We start from the raw sequence: 20236 nt of genomic DNA on the forward strand, positions 1-20236 counted from the left end.
GTGCTAGTTGGGCAAGACAGATCAAGGCTATACCTTGGGTGCTTGCTACCACATGGGGAAGAATAAACGACCAGAGGGCCTTACATGGTCTGAGGAAGCAGAGGAGTTTCCAGGCAGAGATGTTAGCCAAGAGTGAAGTCTAGGGACTGGACCCAGGAAAATAAGGTCGTGATAAAGAAATGAGCAGGAAACAAGAGGGGAAATATATGGGAGAAAGGGAAAAAGACACTCCCAGCACTCACCTTATCATAAAGTGGATCACTTTATCAACTTCACCAGATACAACCATTAAGAATAGTTCAAAGCTCAGGAAAAAGGAAAGGTCCTTCAGAAAGAAGACTACAAACAGAAAATCTGCAGCAAGGAAAAGCAGTACGAATGTTCCACTTGCGTCTCTTTTGCAGGGCTTCCCCTAGGTTTTAAGACTTGTTCACATGCTTTTCTCATTCTGCCAAAACATCTTTTGCAGTAGGGACCACATCTTCATCACTTAATGTTCCCAACAGCATTTCAAACATAATCTGTATGAAGTGGAATCCATCATCTTCTCCGACTGCCCTGCCCCTTCATTATGGTAACAGTGCGCAATCCTTGCAGTCCCCTGGCACAGATCTCAGTCACCCCTCCACATACCTGTGGCTAGGGGTCAGCCTGGCGCTTTACCATCACCCTGTCATACCTCTTCCTTGCCTTTTTCACTCCTGAGCACAGTTGAATCCCTCAGTACCTCTCATCTCATTAGTACCCTAGCTTCTATTTTTCCAGCCAATCTTCCCCTCACACTTTTGGAATAACCTTCCTCAAAATCGACGGTTATTTTACTTTCCCACTTAGAACTGTAAAAATAATGTCTTAGGAAGAGTAACTGCGTACAAATAAAGTCAACATCCCTCAGCATAGCATTCCCACCTATACTTTGTTCCATCGCCTCTAAAGCCAGTACACATATCCAACCCTCCAGTCACACCGAGCTACTGCATATTCTTAGAATTTGCCTTTTGTTCCACTGGCTGTCTTTGCTTCTGCGGTTCCTTCTCCTTGATTTTGCCATTAACTATTCCTTTCTCTCAACCCTCTAACACTTGATACCTCCTCTCCAGCATTTTTCACTTTCTTTTTGGCTCACACAATGTTCTCACCTTGTCTACCAGGCCCTAAGCCCCTCGAGGGGCAGCTTGTTGTATCCTCAAAACTCGCTTCTAAAAATTGCTCTACAGTTCACTCAAGTATCTGTACAGGGATCATTTCCCACACCCCATAGCCCAGCACCATGTCCTGCTCAGAAAAGTAAATAATTATTTTAATGAATGAATGCTGCTCCACGCTCACCTCCCCCACACTTCTGTCCAATGTAGAGAGAGAGGGGAAAAAAAAACCCAAACAACTTGTTGCATTTAATTGCTCGGACAAAAATGACGGGATATGGCACTAATTCTTCATATATCCTGGAAGGTCACGTTTTAAAAGCATCTTCTAGGTCGTTCCAGCTGTAAAATCCTAACCCAGCCTCAGAGCAACCCCAACTGAGTTCTTTCCTTTTGAAGTTGGATTCCACCGAACGCCCACGGGAGCCTGGTCTAGAGGGCCGAGGCACTTGACAGGGACAATGCCCCCTGCTCACTTCCGAGGCCAGGGAGCGGGGCCCAGACCTCCAGAGCCGCCCAGCGGCACTCGGACCAGCAAGTGCCACCTTGTCCTTTCTCCCACCGCTGTACAGTTCACAACGTGCCATCGCGTTGGTCTCCTAACAATGTCGTGAGGCAGAAATTCTCACCTCCCTACAGAAACAGAAGATCGGAGGGGAGATGGAGAGAAGAAGAGGCGTGGCCACGGGCTGTGGCGGGGAAGGCGGGTGAGGTCTGGAGCCCGAGCAGGATTTCGTTCGCGGCTCAGCCCTGACTGGTCGGGGGCCGCGGGGCGGGGGCGCAGAAGACGCGAGGGCCCTCCCGCTCTCACACTGCCGGAGGCTGAGGCGCTGCGAGGGGGCGCCGTGTGGGGCCCGGGCCCCCGCAGCCCAAACCCCCTTCCTCGGCGGCCCCACAGCTGCGGGCGCGCCCACCCCCTCGGTGGCTCTGCCGGAAGTCCCGCCTGCGCCCGCCGCGGCTTGGCCGCCCCCCATTGGGTCCGGCGCCGGCGTCTCGCCGCGGGTTGGCCGCCCAGCGGCTTAAGCCCTGGGAGGCCACTGCGAGCCCCGGGTGTGGGACCCGCTGGAGACCCGCTCAGACTACGGGTCGGCGCGGGAAGCGGGGCGGGGAACGCCGGGGCGGCCGGCGGGACTTCCGCCACGGGACCCGGAAGGGGCCGCGCCGCCACTGGTGGGAGTTGTAGTCCCGCCGTGGTTGGGGGGGCCAGCGGCTCATGCGCGGTGCACCGAGGCTTGTTTCACATCTGTAACAACAGGTGAATTGGGCTTTTTATTCTCCCCTTTCGTGTCCCCTTGAGGAGCTTGCCGTGGCCGGGGGTGGTCCGCGCGAGGAGGGGCCCGGGTCCGACCGCCGGCTTGGCGGAGAGTGGGGCGGAGAAGCGGGCGGGCCCGAGGAGCAGGCCGGGCATCCTAGGCCTGCCCGCGAAGCCGGCCCGGCCGAGCCGTGGGCAGCCAGGCCTCGGCCTGCCGTTGCCATGGAGCCTGGGCGGGGGCGGGGGCCAGGCCGGTCCGCTGGGGCGGGCCTGGTAGCCAGGGGCTCCGCGGGGACCGCGGGAGAGGCCGCTTCATTGGCGCAACGACGCCTCCGCCTCAGGGGATGCTCCGTTCCCCGAGGCAGGGCCTGGAGGAAGCCCCCGGAGTGCCCCGGGACCTTTGTCTGTCCCCCGTGCCGCCTGGACCGTTCGTCCAAAGGGAGGCCTGGTGCATTCTGGCTCCCCTGGTTTGCCCCTTTTTGCACCGACCTTGTCACTGGGGGAGGCCAGGGGGTGAGGTGTTCTTTGTTTGCTGGTGGTGACTTGCCCCCTTTCGCAGGGGAAGACCTAATGCATGTTGGGTCCTTTGTTTGCAGTGAACTGGAGTCCCAGGGGTCCTTAGAACCCCCAAGCCCGGAGTATGGCGTCAGCATGCTGTCTAGCTAGTCCTCGTGTAGCAACTTTGGTCACCTTAATTGTGATATTGCAAGACAGAGATTGTCCCACCTTGCAACCCCAATTCACAGGGGCTTGCCATACATTGTAGCAGGTGGACTGCAGATGGCCAGGTGCAGACTCTCAAACTGTTTTTGATTGCAACTTACTGGCCAGAGGGAAAGGAGACATTGTCTGATGGTTTCCCTTGCAGTTTCTTTGAAAGCAATAAAGCCCCTCTCATTGTGGGTCTTGACCATATCTTACAATTTACACTTAAATCTTGGAGTGCTGGAGTTTCCAGGACGGACACCTCTTTTCCTGATAGCGTTTATGTTGGTGCTCTTTATTTGTAGAGCTGTTTAAGATGCAGGAAATACATACTTTGCTGCATTTTTTTTTTTTAACCTGTGTAGGTTGTCCCTTTACCTCCAAAAGATATTTATTCTCCAAGTGTTTTAACTTATGTAGCCATGGTCCGAAGTTTATCAGTTGGACCATCTTGCCCCTTTCAAACTTTATATCACTATAAGATACTATTTCCAGGAATGAACCACAGGACATCTAGGCAACAGCATGGTATCATGGAAGTAAGAAAAATAGTATAGTGTAAGCTTGTAAAGCTTTAGAGTCCAGTACCTAACTGCAGATTTCCATTCTGTCCTGAGGCAGCTATGGGATCTCGGGCAAGTTGTGTAACTTTCTCTGGGAAAATCTGCCTCAATTTCCTTCTCTGGGAAAGATAATTTCAACCTCCCTGGGTAGTTGCATAGATTAAGTGCTATAAAGTCTATGGAAGTACTTTGTGAACTATAAAAATGTTGTTATTTTCGTGGTTTAGTTGTTATTTTCCTAATCTGAAAGAGTTTCTTTATCTACCTTATGGGATTAGAACTCAGAACTGAAGGGGATTTTGCTCTGGGCTTGGAGAAAATGCTTTCAGGACTACAAACCCCTCTTTACCATGACATCTCTTTCTTGGCATCTTACAGGTGCTGGTATAGGGCAGCTCACAATTTGATGGGTCTTGAGTCTGTCATGGCAGGTCCTGAAGTGAGGCCAGTGTGTCCAGTGTGTGCTTCATGCCATTAACAAAACTTGTCCTTGCTGTTAGCGTTAGTAAATGGATTTCAGTGGTGTGCAGCAGCTTTATTTGCCCCGTGGGGCCCATCACTTTAGTGACCCAGCCTTGTATTTTTTAGGAGGAGGCCCAGCCTCGTGATGAGGAATAGCAAGGAGAGAATTCAGCTCCAGTTCAAAAGCCTACAAAATCTGAGACTGTCACTGCTCGTGTAAGGTAAGTTGATTTAGCCATGCACACAGAACAGAGGCGGACCTCATGCTCAGCCACACTGTAAAGCAAAGGCACGTATTAAATCCATTTGTGACTGTCTTGGAACAAGGGTATCATTTTTAATTAGTCATTACGGAATCTCTCTGTCCTTGAATCGTCCCATAGTGACTCTACCTGGAGTTAAGTGGTGTTTCATTATGCAAGAACTCTTGACATAATGTTATTTTACTTGTCTTTGAATTATTTAAGAGCAACTCTGAATCATAAAAGTTTCCAACATAATTATATTTCAAGGAAATATGTTTCAAGAAAATATATGTCAAGAAAACCTTTCTTTTCAATCTCTATGGCATGTTTTAGAGCTCAGTAAACTATCTCTAAAACATCCTATCTTGAATATCATACTTATTTTAAGACTGATACAGGAAAAGCTAGTGTTATGTGAGCCTTGGAGAGCGTCGGGGGCTTTTTAAAAGCAAAGTAGTCTGTTTACAAGCGAATTAATTTACTTTCTTAGCAAGAAAGTATTGTCTCTTGAATAATAATCACTTAGATGGTTTAGATTTTATAGTATTGCAGGTTTTTCTTTAGGATTAGAATCTCAAATTACACCCTTTTTCTTTTAATTTGGAAAGAAGGAGTCTATAGAATGTAACTTCTTAAAGTGAATTGTATCATTGTTGATATTGTATTGAAGTTTTCTCTCTGAGCGACCATAACCTATCGGCTGAAATTTCCGGCATCCCTGGGGGAGAGGAGGCCATCAGGGCAGACCTGCTATGGACCTGAAAGATTCGGCCCCAGGTCAGCCCTCCACCCCCATCTTCCCGCCATTTGAGAATTAGACGGGAAAGCAGTCAGGAGCAGGAGCGTAGGCCCTATTAGACTCCTTGTAATGTTGGACAGTATCCTGGTTTGCTAAAACATTGTGTAGGTGCTTTTAAACTGAGGCTACATAAGGTTACTGCACCAACCCCGGAGCACTACATTATTAAAAACATCTATAAGTGAGTTTGAGTGTTTTTGAAAACAAAGTCATTAAACCAGCGGTGTTACTTATCTCTCTCTCTCTCTCTCTCTCTCTCTGTGTGTGTGTGTGTGTGTGTGTGTGTGTTTTAAGGTTCTAGGTATACTCTTCAATTAAATGAATGAAATGTACCAAAATTTTTGCCCAACAGTTGAACTTTAAGTTAATATTTGTTATTTAATAGACTCCACCATGAAAAGCTTTTATTTTGAATTATGATACAGTTACTCTTTGATACTGCACCAAGTCCCATCCCTAGGGGCTGGACTGGGTTTTCTGAAAGACCAGTAAGCTAGTATGTCCATAGAGTAGTCATCAGTCCCGCTAACTGATGCCACATGAGAAAAGGGGTCCGTATAGAATTTCCTTCCTTTCCGGAAGTCCCAAGAAAATTGCAAGTATTGTGATGAGGTGGAAATATGTCTCTCAGGATGAAATGCATCTCGTTCTGTTGAGCAGGGTTCAGGGCATTTAGGACAGAGAAAGAAGAAAGCTCTCAATGAGAAAGAAACAAAGCCATGTAATTACTCTAGAGTGGAGATGGCCCTTGCATCCTTAAGACTGGGAACAGCAGTTGGGGCTCATTAGTGAAGAGCTTCATTTTTCTCGACTTCTGGACAGCACTGTCTGTGTTATTGAAGTCTTCTCTGTAGGATTCTGGACCAAGAATAGTAACCATTGCCTCACGACCCCCCTTCTTAGGATTCCAGCTTTCCCTCCTGGCCAGAAATGTTCAGCCTGGACTCATTCAGAAAAGGTAAGAACGTAGCTGTGCGTGTGACCTCATGCCCTCCCTCCCAGTGATGGGCAGCTGTGAGGGCTGTGGAGATCCCTGACCAGTGTGGAGCCCTAGACCCCTTCTTTGCATGACTTACCGAAGTCCTTTCTCTGCCTTCCCCTTGCATGGTGCTTATAACCTGTGGCTAAGTCCTTGGACGAGTCCCTGTGTTCATTTGCTGCTCCTCCCCCGAGTATCCTCTCACATGTACTCACTGCTCATTGGATTCCCAACTGTTTTTCTAAGCCAGTGTTTTACACCATTTCCTCCACGAACCACTCCTGATTCTACCAGCCAAATAACAGTCTCTCCTTTCTCTGATTTTCCTCAGCACCTTATCGGTATGTTCTTGCGCTTAGTCTGTTCTGAACTAATCGTCACATCTCTAGACTCGAAGCTTCCTGCAGCCAGGGTCTGTCATGCTCCTTTACCATTTGTGGCACCTGGCACAGTCTTCTGCACAGGGTAGGCCTCAGCAAACGCTGGGGAAAGTGGATTGAGTCATTGCTTTATTAGTGGTCATAGAAACTGTGGCAAGTTTTAGAATCCATGCTCTCCAGCAAATGGGGTGAGAGGATTGTTAGAATTGAGCCATGGCTGGGCTGTAGGGTAGCCTTTATTCCTGCATAGAGGAAGTGCTCTAGCTGGTGAAGCCTTCAAGGACCACATTCTAGAGGGCTTTGCGTATCTTAGGAGCATGACTTTCCTCCTCTAACGGAACATGAGTAAAAGGCCTGTTATCTCTGTTGATGCTGACTGTGAGACTCCTGTCCGAGCATATTTTACAAATTGGTGAGAACCGTAATAGACCTTCCATAACCGCTGATTAAAAAGGTCCTCCTCTGGGGGCCCCAGGGTGGCTCAGTCGGTAGAGGATGTGATTCTTGATCTCAGGGTCGTGAATTGGAGCCCTGCATTGGGCTCCACACTGGGTGTGGAGCCTACGAAAAATTAAAAAAAAAAAAAGGTCTTCCTCCCCATTGTGTGTCCTCTCCCACTTATGGTCCTAAAGGCCTGGAAAACCTTGGCTGAGCGGTGTCCTGTTGAATGGGGTCAGGAGGAGGGCTGGATGTACCAGGGCTCAGAACAACCTTTCTGCCTCCTTATTTGTTTTTTTTTTTTTTTTTTAAGGATATCTATCTATCTATCTATCTATCTATCTATCTATCTATCTATCTATCTGACAGAGCAAGGAGAGAGCACAAGCAGGGGGAGTAGCAGAGGGAGAGGGAGAAGCAGGCTTCCCACTGAGCAGGGAGCCCAATGTGGGACTTGATCCCAGGACCCTGGGATCCTGACCTGAGCTGAAGGCAGCCGCCCAACCGACTGAGCCACCCAGGCGCCTCCTCCTTGTTTGTTTTTAGCCACTCTGTCTGTTTTCATGTTGCATGAAAAAATTAATCTCTATCATCCTGGTTTCGTTGGTTAACTGACTGAAAAGGGAAACACTGGGTTTGAGATTAGTGCGGACAGCACATTTTGAGCTGAAAATTAAGTACACTTAATTGCTTTGTGTTTACTTATTAATCAGCGGGCTTTGTTGTCCACCCACTTGTGAAAGTTGGATGAAAATAGGTTCTCTCTTGGTGGGAGTGTCTGAATGAACAGCACTGATTTTGTAAAGAGATGGAGAGCGCAGTAAAAATCATAATCGTCCTTTTTGCTGTTATTTCACTCCCATGTGTTAGGGAGATGGTACCAGGTGAGAGAGTTGTGGCAAAATTCCTTTAGAGCATTTGTGATTTTCCTTTCTCGGCCGGGGATTGATTTGTTCTAGAGGCTTTTCATCAGGAGTGATGTTGTTAGCATTCAGTCTCATGGGAGCCAACATAGCCTCACTGTGCAAAAATTCTGGAGCCAGATGCCTGGTTCACATCACACTTCTGCACCCTTGCTGGCCAAGGCTGGAGGCAGGTGACTGGGCCACTGTGCCTTCATTTCCTCATGATGTAAGTGGGCCAGATCTCAGTACCTGCCTCACAGGGTTGTTCTAAGGATCAGATGAGTTAATACGTATAAAGAGCTTAGAACAGGGCCTGACACCTGGTAAATTCACAATCTGTGGTATTAAGTAGCTTCAGGATGTAATAAGCAGACATAGTCTGATTTGGGGCCTTGCTTTCCACACAGGTAAGTGTTATATTCTTACCAACAAGCATTTTATGCTTGAAGGTCTCAGGGAAAACCATTAATCAGAAAGAGTTTACTGCCTTGAATATTTTCCTTCAGGCAAACCTGCCTTTTCTTTTCTGACTGTAAGGCTGAATGCCCTTTCCTGTCTTCTGAATGCTAGTATCACTTGTGGTTTGCACCATGACCTTGGCAATTGGTCATGTGTGGCCTTGTGACATTTTTATTGTTGTATAGGACTGTTCTTTATCTCTTATCTAGTTTTTATGTTTCTTTGCTCCTCATGATGAGATTATGAGCTCCCTAAGGTGTCATGAATCCTGAGAGGAAATGTCACATGGCGTCAAGCTTGAGTCAGACTCTGTGGGGTTCATATCTGGTTCCCATTAACACTAGCAAGGTGTTAACTTACCTGATCCCGTTTCCCATTCCCTATCTTAAGAGGTATAGTGAAGATTAGAGATAGTATAGGAAAAGCGCTTGGCTGTGATCTGTCTCCAGCCCTTAGTCTGGAGTTGGCGGGCCCTTGATAAATGTGAGAGGATTGATCTCTCTGGGGTGCAGCCCCATAGCCGGAGTTTTGCTGGAGAGCAACAGCTTGGCCTCAGCATGTGGTGTGCTGTGCGGCGGCACGATTGAGCACCTGTGTAGGAGACACTAGTGTGGAGACAGCTTTGTGTCAGAGATGCTTTCTTGCACTCCGGGGCTTCGAGTCTCAATGGGGCGGGCCACCGGATGCTTCTGAAGGTAAGAGCTAGAGCAGTCCCCTGCAGCTTTGTGGACCGTGGCCCACTGGGTCTGTGGCTGCCGTCTTTCCTCTTATGTAATTCAGCGGAGCTGCCAGCACCTCTCAGCTAGCACGTTCGTGGGCCTGGTAAGCGGCCTGTTAACTGCCTTTGCTGGCTTCTTAACACAAGTTTCCTGTCTCTTGGAGGTAATGCCATCAGAATCAGGCCACAGAGAGCAAGCTGAGTCTTTTATAGTCAGCACAAAACTTTGAAAAACACGAGATCAACAAGAATGTGCAATTTCCCTCCAGCTTCATGGTCAGAAGAGGGCTCAGTGATGTTATGGGATTGTAACAGCTCCCCCCGCCCCCCCCCCATTACTGAAAATGCTTAATGAAACAGGTAATCATCAAATCATTTATTATTTTTTTTCAACCCAGTGTCCCTGGAAATGAATGAGAACCTTCTCAAACCGGACTGGAGAGGTTGAGCTGGTCATTTCCCACCTTAATTTCAAGATAAACCTTGATCCTAGGCACTTTGTTCCAGAAGACCCTGCAGGCATTTCTGCTGTAACACCGTATGTGTTTTCTGCAGAATCACACACCTCTCACATCATAAGAGGGCTTGTGGGAGAAACTGAGCAGAGGTGGTACAGTGCAACTTGATGGCCCGAGTGTGACAACAGCAGTCACTGGGGGCTGGGGAGATGCTGTGGACAGCCGAGGCAGGCAGCGCCGTGCAATGCTAAAAATGTACAGAACGTGTTCTAACGGGCGCAGAGCTGGCTGGGCTGAGGCCGCGCGGTGGCAGTGGGGCTCTGAGCCCTGGGGGCTGCCGGGAAGGCGCACATGCAGCTGACAGTGTGGGGGAGGAGGAGCTCACTGCAGGTGCTGGCTCCCCCCCACACGTTGGTATGGAAATTTTCAAAACTACCGAAATGTTGAAGAAATCGTATAATGAGCACCCATGTATCTGTCACCTCGATTCCCTACAGGCACTCAATTTTAAGTTTTAAAAAATAGAGTTGAGGGGTGCTTGGGTGGCTCAGGGGGTTAAGCGCCCGACTCTTGATTTCAGCTCAGGTCATGATCTCAGGGTTGTGGGATCGAGCCCTGTGTTGGGCTCTGTGCTGGGCAAGGAGCCTGCTTAAGATTCTCTCTCTCTCCCTTTCCTTCTGCCCCTCCCACCCCTGCTCGCACGTGTGCGCTCGCTCTCTCAAAAAAAATATACATACGTGTGTGTGTGTGTGTGTGTGTGTATACATACACGTATATGGGGGTCTTTTGTTTTCTTGTTGAGAATTATAATTCTCCCTTTGCTGTTTCAGTTCCCTTGCCTTAGAAAAATCACATTTGAACTGAGGCTTCTCACGTTTTACTGATGTCATTCCCTCCTGTACCAATTGCATATGAGCCAGTCTGCATTGTGGAAGTGGGCATCATGGTAGCCGCACAGCCTGTTGCTCAAGTGTGTGGTGCGTGTGGCTGTCTCTCCCTGCTCCTCTCCTGCCCCATTTATCATATTGAAACCAGTGGGGCAAAGAGAGCAGAGAGCGCGTGCACCTTCCCCACAGACCCAGGGATGCGGTGACGCCTTCACCGTGTCAGTGTGTTCAACATATGGACCTTACTTCCTGTACCTTCCCACCTTCCCTTGCAACCGTGATGTTCATGCATAGCAAAGTTCTTAAAAACATACTTTATAGGAGCTTCTTAAAAACATACTTTATAGGTCGCTGATAAGTAGTATTTAGTCTCCAAATGAATGGAAGTATTTGGAATGGCAAACCACTGACTTTTATAAAGAGAGAGAAAGCTGGTAAGTGTGGGTCTGGTCTTGGCTTAGGGAGGACCCCAACAGTCAGTCCTTTTCTGGCCCATTTCTTAGAGGGAAAGAATAATTTGAGACCTGCTCACTAAAATGGCCATCTGGGAACTAACAGCAGACACGGGATAGCTACCATAAGTGGAAGACAGATAAGGGGATTTATACGGTACCATGGTTTTTCAGTTTTCAACCGTTTTCTTGTTTCGTCCTCACCACTCTTGACTGTAGAGAAGGAAGTGGGATGGGTGTTTCACTCACAGAAGGTGGCTCAGGGAACAGGAGAATTTGAGGGCTGTTTTGAGAGTCAGGAAGGGATCTCTACAAAGTTATCATGTATCCCGTCTACATAAAACAGTTGTCTTCTTTCTGTGTGGAATCGGTGGCACTGTTTCTCAGAGCCTGTGACTGGCTGCACATACTGTCCAGCAGCCCTGCTGCCCAGAGCTCCTCCCAGATGCTCTGGGGTGAGTCAGTCCAGGGATCTGTAACTGTGAGGGGTGAGAACACGTCACCCTGATGCCCTCTCTCTTTCCCCAGATCGGGCCCAGCACAGGCAGCGTCAGTGCAAACTTCCCCCACCCCGCCTTCCACCCATGTGTGTCAACCCTGCCCCTGGAGGGACCATCTCTCGAGGTAAGGGAGGAGCCTTGCCTCCAGCATCAGCTTGATCCAGGGTCTGTGGGGAGGTGGGTGGCAGTGGGAGCCCGGGTGCCAGGGTCACGGTCCTCTGGAAAGCCAGTGAGGAAGAATGGGGCTAGCGGAGCTGTTGGAACCTCAGGGAGAGATCATTTTTTAAAGGTCTGGGTTATTTTATAATCCTTGGTCCCCTGGCTTAGACCCTGTGGTCTCATTGGGCTTCCTCGTGCGACCAGGCATAAAGCCTAAGCTCAGTCTGGGTGTTCAGCACCAGTGTGGAGAGTCTGCAGGGCTTGGCTCTTCCAGGCAGCCCCTGGCTCAGGTGGCTCAGAAAGCACAGGGCGCCTGTAGCAGGGCCAGAACAGAGAGCCCTAACCAGGCCCCGTGTCCTCCATCTTGGAGGCTTTGGGGATGCCTGGCAGATCCCTTCCTCATCTACCCCCAGCTCCTCAAAGCACTTTACTGACATTCAGATCTGTCTCTCAGTCCATTTGGCAGGGTAGGCTCTCCTTTTGACTGAGGAGGATGTGAGCGCGCCCGGACAGGTGGTAGCTCCCCTCAGGTTCCACTGGTACCCAGGGATGGGGCCAGTGATGGGACCCAGGGGAGCATCCCTGCCCCTCCCTCAGACTTAAAGCTTTTCCAGGTCTGCTAAGACCAGTGCCCCTGGTGGCTTCTTGCTTTCCTCTGACAGCTGCCCCTCTGCCCCATTGGCTGGCTGTTCGCACCCCAAGGCCAGTTGCCTAGCGGAAGAACACGATTTTAGGTCATAGAGTCTTTGCCTCCTGTGGAGACAGCACGTCCACTTTAGGCTCTGTCTGTAAAGTGCTTTGAAGGTCAAGAGCTCAGGAAGGGTCGGGGAGCACAGAGCACCTCAGTTTCTGCAGCCTACGCTGCTGCCCTGTTCCCACGCAGTGTCCACACGTGACGTCCTCCTGCTGCAGTGGCCCCGACCTCAGACAACAGCGTAGAAAGAAATACTTCCAGCCCCTCTGACCATTTGACTTAGGTGTTAAAGAAATGCCACCCCCCTCCCGTTGCCAAAACAAGAGTTGATTGCCCTTTTTTTTTTCTTTCTTAAAATGCCCTGTAACTCGAAAAGGCTGAACGTTAACATTTCCAACATGGCAGGTGAGTGGCTCTGAGAGTGTCAGATGTGCTTTGGCTAAGCTTAAAGATGGTTAGGCGGGATGAACCAGGCAGCACGGCTAGGCAGTGCCTCCTTGAGCACATGCAGGGGAGAAGGCTGCTGCACTTGGGGGCAGCTGCTCCCGGTGGGGGACAGTCCCCGCGCTGTCTTCCCTGTAGGAGCACAGACCCCCCGAGCCTGATTGTCTCCTCACAGCTGCGCCTCCGGAAGGCATCCATGGCTGTATGCATCTTTGCCTCCTTTCTCTCTCTCTCTCTTTCTCCCTTTCTCTCCCTTTCTTGCCTCCATTTCTTCATCCCAGAAGCAACTGACCTTTTAGTCCATACATGACTGTTGGGCCTTTCTGCCATGCTTTCTGATTCCCTAGTGGCTTCACTGGTGCCTCTGCCTTTACGAGGAAGTGTGTGTGGCAGAAACAGCCTCTCTGGTGTTCAGACAGGAAGACAGAGCTCACAAAATGGTGGCCACTGGAATAGGTTATAGAGTCAGATTTGGAATTGGAACAAACTCCCAGCTTCTTTGCCTGTCTCCCCCCATTCTACCGTCAACCTCTTACCAAGGCCTCCTTGGTAAAGGGTGAGGAAATTCAGAGCCCCTTCTGTCGATTTTTCCCACCCACCCTGATCTGAGACAGAGAGCACTGGAAAGCAACGTGGGATAACAGCCCTTCTGGCAGGATCCTGGGGCCACAGGACTAGTCCTTCCTGTCCATTTCCTCATACACATGTGTCCCCTTTTCTTGGCGCGGTGGTTTACCTCAGGGGACCCTGTGGCTCTATGCATGTGGATGGGAAAGCCCTGAGGATGGGTAGGGCGGTCAGGGTGGCTGCCTGGCTCCTGTAGCTCCCTTTACCTTTCCTTTTGCCAGCCAAGGGCGCCATGTCTTGCCATTTTGACCATCCACAAAATCTAACTGTGGTTGAAGACACTGACAGAATGTTGACTGAGATGCTCCTTCTCACTCCGCCCCCAGAAGTTATCTAGTCTGCCCCAAGTCTGGACAATCTTGGGCTTCCTCTTGTTGCTTTTTCCTGGGGCCTCTAAAGTTTAGGGTCCTAAAACATCCTCCTATGTATTCAGCAGCTCCTTCACACTTTAATTCCACACTCCCAGATGTTGTTGTTTAACATTTAGTACCAGATGTCGTGCTTGAGTCAGAAATGAATGGAGGGATCCCCGAGCCAGTAAAACATTTCTTTTTTTCAAAAGTTTCTTCCTTTTCACAGGCAAAGGAGGAGTCAACTTTCCCTCCCCAAAGAATGGAGAGTGGAGGAGAAGTCTTTAATGTTGGTGGAAGAGGGCATACCTGAGCCCTTCTAACTTTCTTCAAAATTCTCTGAGGCGGGAGTCAGCAAACTTTAAGGGTCACAAAATACATATTCTGGGCTTTCTGGGCCATATGGTTTCTTTTGCAGCTCCTTCACTCTGCCACTGTAGTGTGAAAGCAGTGATAGATAATACACAAACAATGAGCATGGCTATGTTCCAATAAAGCTTTATTTATAAAAACAAGCAGTGGGTGGATTTGGTCTGCAGGCTGTAGTTTGGCAACCCCTGCTCTAGACCAATGGGGAGAAGATCACAAAACCAGAAGATTTTTAAGACCCGGATGTAAGAGTTGCCTTCATTTTATAAGAGGCAGTGAGGTTCGTGGAAGTGAAATATTTGCTCAAGGTGATACCAGCTGTTAGAGCCCAGATGCAGTAAATGAAATAGGAAAGGGGGTCAAGGAGCTAACTGAGAACCAACTAGTTGGTTGGCACCACATGATGCTTTTTTTTATACATAAAATTTCAAACATCTGTTCAAAATACATTTTCTTTTTTTTTTTTTTTAAAGATTTTATTTATTCGACAGAGATAGAGACAGCCAGTGAGAGAGGGAACACAAGCAGGGGGAGTGGGAGAGGAAGAAGCAGGCTCATAGCAGAGGAGCCTGATGTGGGGCTCGATCCCATAACGCCGGGATCACGCCCTGAGCCGAAGGCGGGCGCTTAACCGCTGTGCCACCCAGGCGCCCCCAAAATACATTTTCTAAAATAGAGAAAATAGTATGGGATTTACCATACTTAACCAGTTAACAACTCATGGCCAGTCCTAATTTGTGTCTGTCCCTCCACATTGGCCCCTTTGGGAGCAGATCTAAGAAATCAGTGTTCTGACCTTAGCCTGACTAAGTGGCTGTCAGAACAGGGTGCTATACTGAGGGCTTGCCACAGCACCATGATGGGCCCAGGCCCTGCTTTCCACTGGGTGGGTGGGTGGGGGTGTCTTTGTCTAGGCTTTTGTCTCCTTCAGCTTTCAGACACCACCGTTTTCAAAATTTGGCCTCAGCCCCTAATGCCATTATCAGGCTTGGTAAGCTTCTAGATTCTTTTGAGGGAATTTGGGCTGCTAACAGTCCCTGAAAACTACCGAGAAGCTGGGTGGATGCCTTGGCTTTTGGCCAGTTAGAGTGACACTTGGCCAAAGTCAAAGCCATTGTGGAATCATCTCCTGCCCCAAGGGTCTCGCCATCCCAATGTGGGTGATCTGGATAGGGGCGTTTGATACAGATGGTGGTGTCCCCTTGTGAGGTCAGACCTGCCACCAAGGTCACCTTCCCTTGTGCCCCTTTCCTGCTAAAAGCCCTCCGAGGAGGGAATAGAGAAGTGGGAGTTGAAGCTGAACCATCCTGTGCTGGGTGTGTTGTCTCAGACCTCAGAGGGGCTTCTCTAACAGAGCACCCTGCCGAGCCGCCTTCCAGACAGTCCCATTTTATCCTCACCACAGCCATACCAAATGAGCACAGCAAGTGTGTCCTCGTTTTCCCAACTGATGAAATTGCCCAAGGTTCACAGCTGGCAAGTGACAGAGCTTGGACTAAGCCCAGGTATTAGGAGTCATATCCTACATTCTTGCCATAGGCCAGCAGTTCTCAGAATGAGGTCTCAGACCAGCAGTCTCATTATCATCTGGGAACTTGTTAAAAATGCAGATTCCTGGGCTCCATTCCAGACCTAATGAATAAGAAACTTTGGGGGTGGCTCCCAGCAATGTTTTAACAAGCTCTCCAGGAGTCCTCAGAGTCAGATATAGAATTATAAAACAAACACACAAACAAAACCCTCCCTCCCAGCATATCCCCAGCTGCACTGCCAACCTCTAACCAAGCCCCTTGCTGTCACTGCCCCAACATGCAGACTCAGTGTGATTCCCAGCTGAGCCAAATTTCTGTTCCTCAGTGCCATACGAGGCAGAAGGGGAATGAGGCTGGCTAGAACCCAGGCATAGTAGTTTGGAAATAGAATCCATTTGGCTTTCAAACAAGTAAGGAAGAGCAGCTTCAGACTCACACTGCTCGACCAGCTCAGTTCTTGGGCACGTTATCCAAGTCTGGTATTTTTCACTTTTGACTCCAGCCCTGGAATTAAAGTGGTCTGCTTATGTTCGGGAGGTCTTTCCTGTCCCGGAACCAGATTCTTCATCAGGTTTACTTTGTAAGCCATTAAATGAGATGGGGGTGCCCTGGTTTAGCGGTTATCCTCCCTCCTGGGTCTGGAGTGCAAGCCAATTTGCCAGGGCATGTGAGAGGTCTTTATGAGCAATGGGTGGGACCTAGAAGGAGCCTGGAGTTCATCTCCTTGGATGGATGTTGATTAAGCTAAGGCCTGAACTTTTCCCGAAAAGTCCCCTTCCGTCTTCCTGACTCCTATTCAGACTACGAGTCTCTGGGTTTGGCTTTGCCGGGGCAGTGAGTTGAGCTGGGTGCCAGCCCGGTCAGGCTGCCCACCAGGTGACAAACCCGGGACGCCGGAGGCCGGGAACCTGGGCGCCTGGACCGCGATGGCTGGTCCCCGTTCCCGGTCCTCCCGGCCGCCAGGGGGCGCGCGGGCCGCTGCTCCTGCTCTCCCGCCCTCCCGCCTGTGGCTTCCCGGCTCCGAGCCCGCGAGTGCCGGCGGGAGCGCAATGGCGGCCGCCAGGAGGCTCATGGCGCTGGCTGCCGGCGTCTCTCCACGCCTGCGACCACCGGGCCCCCGCGCCACCGGGCGACAGGAATGCTCGCGCGGCCTCTCGTCAGGCTGCGCCCACCCCGATGGCACGAAGGAGGCCACCGAGGCCGAGGCAGGGGTGGCCCTTAGCGGCACCGGGGAAGGCGACGGGAGCATGGTGAACGGTGAGGGTCGGGGCGGCCTTTCCGCGACGCCCTTGGCTGCCGGGGCTGGCAGACCTGGGGGCGCGGGCCGGGGTCGGGCCTGGCGGGCCGGGGCCCCTCTCCGCTAGTGGCCGAGACCGCCGGCCGGTGGCGGGCTGCAGCGCTGCTGATGTAAAGCTCAGTGTGGCACAGGCCCAAATGGACCCTGGGCGCGGAGGTTCGGGGACCCGAGCGCCTGCACCAGGCAAGAATAGGTGAGAGGCGTGGGACCTCGAGGGCGTGGGGGAAAACAGGAAAACATCCACCTCCCTCCGGAATGGGTGGTCAAGGGTTAGAGCATCAAGGGTAAGCGCATCCTCACCAGAGTGGGAAAGAGCCCAAAATACACTTGGTATTTCAGGATTTGAGGTAGAGTCAGAATGATTCCCAGCGTTGTGGCTCCTGAATAGCGCAGGGAATGAGACTTTTGAGAGCATCCCTGCCTGTCAACCCCGTCCTGCCCTGTAGAGCTGTAGGGGGGACCAGTGCACATCTGTTGTGCCTGGGGGTCTGGTGGGCTCTTAACTTTAGGTCCCTCTGTGGGAAGCCCTTTGAGTCTACTTAAATAGCAGTCTTAACTGCTTGAATCTCGGTTGCTTTATAAGTTCTTTAGAGGGAGGCAGAGTCAGGCAGTCCTCCTTCTTGGCCAGTTGACACAGTCATCTGCTCCAGGGAAACCGTCTCAGCCCAGGATTAGGGTTACACCAGAACTCCCGGGCGGGGGGCGCCTTCGTCAAAGTACAGAGGCTTCCCCCAACATCACCACCATTCTTAAGTGGCCTGATGAGGGTCAGGGTGCCCATTATGGTGAAAAATCTCCCTGGGTGATTTATGACTGATGCGTGCAGGGGCACATGTGCAAGGTTTTTCTTTTTGGAGCTGGTTTAAAGCCGAATAGAACGCCAGACACTGGGTGGAGAATGAAAAGGTTTCCCCATCTCCTCTGCCAGTCACTGACCCTGCATCTCTTGAGGGCCACTTTGGTGCTTTGGGGCCTTTACTTCTGTTTTTAGCTGCTCCCAGCAGGCTTCTTCACGGCCTGGCTGGGCCTTATGTCTGGTACAAACTGCCTCTAGTTGGACATCTCAGCCGTTTGTACTCTGGGATTGAGTCAAAGTACAAGTGGAAAAATGTGGGGTACTTCTCGGGGTGTCTGATGCATCCTGCCTCCACTTGACTCCAGCGAACTTGGGGGAGGAATAGCTTATGCCTGCGTCTCGGCCGTGGAGGTCCCTGTTCAATGTCCCAAACAGAACCTGCTCGAAGAGGCCTTTTGCAGGGTGCTGAGGTGCAGCTGAGAGCTGGGGCCTGGTATTCAGACTTTGGGACCAACCCTCCCTTTTGTGTGTCGTTTGTTTTAGGAGGGGCCTTGCATTGTCTTTTTCTCCAGTTTGTGTGTGTGGTGAAGTTTTGTTTTTGTTTTTTGTTCAGTGCCTTCTTTCAGACAAGGGGGGTTTGGTGCCGCCTAGGCTTCTGTAGCTGATGTATTAAATCAGGAGCTTACGGGAAGAGGATGCTGGCTCTTCTCTGTGGTGTGTGGCTCACTGGTCCTTCTCCTTCAGGAAATGGTTGTGGAAGTGGGTGTGGTTGTGCACGTTTACTGTCCCCTGTAAACCCTGAAGCCATTCCTCCCTCCTTTACCAAGATGCTCCTGGGTGGTTTGGGGTCATGAGCCAACATCCTCAGTATCCAGCCCAGGGTTGTCTTGATACACGCCCCATGGAGTTTATAACGCTTTTGTTCTTATTTTCTTAGCTTCTAGGGACCTATTAAAAGAGTTCCCACAGCCCAAAAACCTTCTCAACAGTGTAATTGGAAGAGCCCTCGGCATCTCACATGCGAAAGACAAACTGGTCTACGTGCACACGAATGGACCGAAGAAAAAGGTAACTCACTGGTGGCTGGGAGACGTGTTGGTGTGACTCTCAGGAAAGAGGCCGGCTGCCCTTTTCTCCCTCAGGTGTCTTTGTCAGGGAGGCCATAGAGTAGGTTCTGTGAATTGCAAATGGTCAGCAGAGACTCTCAAAGCAAAGCTAGGTCTGAAAAAGAGCCTGGTTTAGAAAAAGGGAATACAGAGGAGATGAGGTGAGGAGTTCCCATCTTGGGTATGACAGGACTCTGCACTGACCCCTGGTTCTGGTCCCTGTTGAATAACTGGGACTGCAGAGGGTCAGAGTTGATAAAAAATTCCTGTTCCTAGAGCCTCGTAGGTCCTGGGACCCACAGAAGCATGCAGGTAAACCATTCTGAATGAAGATTTTTAACAATAAAGATGGGTCCCACCTTGCTCTCTGGCTAGAACATGGCACTTTGAAGAAGCAAAACAACTTGAGGTGGGATGAACAGCTGAGGATGGGAAGGTTAGAGCCTCACGGGGGTCAGCCGTGGGTGCGGGGTGCTGCCTGCTCTCAGCTCGGCTGCCATCAGGCCCACAGCAACTCCGTGTGATTTGCAGCACCCCAGCGGTCTGGAGAGGCCAGGGTCCTGATTGTTTCTTCTCCCCCCCAGAAAGTCACCCTCCACATAAAGTGGCCCAAGAGCGTGGAGGTAGAAGGCTATGGCAGCAAGAAGATCGACGCTGAGCGGCAGGCTGCAGCCGCGGCCTGCCAGCTGTTCAAGGTGACCCTTCCGATGGGCTTTCTGGTACCAAGTGCTCTAGGTGGAGGTTGATGGGGGTTCGCTCAGTCACCTGTCCTTCCCACCTCGTGGTTCTTCTGCTGTGCAGCCAACAAGGAACTACTTGTGTGTTTTGGTTTGGTTTGTTTTTTTGCCACTGTAGTTACCTACTTTCTGTGTCGGAAAACACAGAGGAGAGCTCTTGATGGAAAACGTTCCCTTCGTACAGCACCGTGGGTATACTTCCATTTTGGTTTCTGTTTTTGTTTTCCCATGATTTCACGTGGGTTTTCCTTGCACCCACACAGTTGTCTGTTCCTTGTAACGGAAGCACGGTCGTTGCTTCTGTCACTCCTCAGTGGTTGGGCATGGGCTGCTTTCGGGTTCTTGGTTACCCAGTGTTTAGCCCTTCAGTGCTGCAGTGATGGCCTTTCTGTCCATCCCTACTTGGCTCCCTTTATGGCTGTGCCAACCTTGAATCTTGCTCGGGCTCCTCGGTCTTCATTTCTGCTCCAATGGGGACAGAGCTGTAGGGCGGGTATTCCTTTAGATTCTCTCCCACTGAATCCCCAGGCCTTCACTGTCCCCGCCTGCTCCCTGCGTCTGAGGTGGAAGGGCCTTTTTCCTCGCCGGGGCCCCACACCCACTCCGTTCTTTTGTCTGTGTCACCTTTCTGCATCTCTTCTCCATCCCTTCTCCCACCCTTTACTTTTTCAGATCCTTCCTCTTCTGAGTCTGTTCTGTGGGCTTTGCACACGCTTCAGTGCCCTGATTCCTTCCCCTCGGCCCTGCTTCCACAGTTGCCAGAGAGCAGACGGCGCTG

General features: G+C 50.6%; 1 protein-coding gene across 4 annotated transcripts in view; it reads left to right on the plus strand.

Annotated features, from left to right (window-relative positions):
• The first annotated feature begins 1947 nt into the window (after positions 1–1947).
• DHX30 (DExH-box helicase 30) overlaps positions 1948–20236 on the plus strand; it is a 29553-nt gene continuing 11264 nt past the window's right edge. The window contains exons 1-8 of one of the 4 annotated variants that reach the window (XM_011223027.3): positions 1948–2400; positions 4254–4348; positions 5043–5149; positions 6075–6129; positions 11376–11471; positions 12577–12605; positions 18553–18683; positions 19306–19416. In XM_011223027.3, the coding sequence (XP_011221329.1) occupies positions 5125–5149; positions 6075–6129; positions 11376–11471; positions 12577–12605; positions 18553–18683; positions 19306–19416 (447 nt within the window). In that variant the 5' untranslated portion in view covers positions 1948–2400; positions 4254–4348; positions 5043–5124. Of the gene's footprint in view, positions 2401–4253; positions 4349–5042; positions 5150–6074; positions 6130–11375; positions 11472–12576; positions 12606–15028; positions 16780–18552; positions 18684–19305; positions 19417–20236 lie in introns of those variants that run through there. The other 3 variants (XM_011223036.3, XM_011223030.3, XM_034658236.1) reach the window with 3 other exon arrangements.

Source organism: Ailuropoda melanoleuca, chromosome 4, assembly GCF_002007445.2.
Source record: "Ailuropoda melanoleuca isolate Jingjing chromosome 4, ASM200744v2, whole genome shotgun sequence".
Classification (NCBI taxonomy): Eukaryota; Metazoa; Chordata; class Mammalia; order Carnivora; family Ursidae; genus Ailuropoda; species Ailuropoda melanoleuca.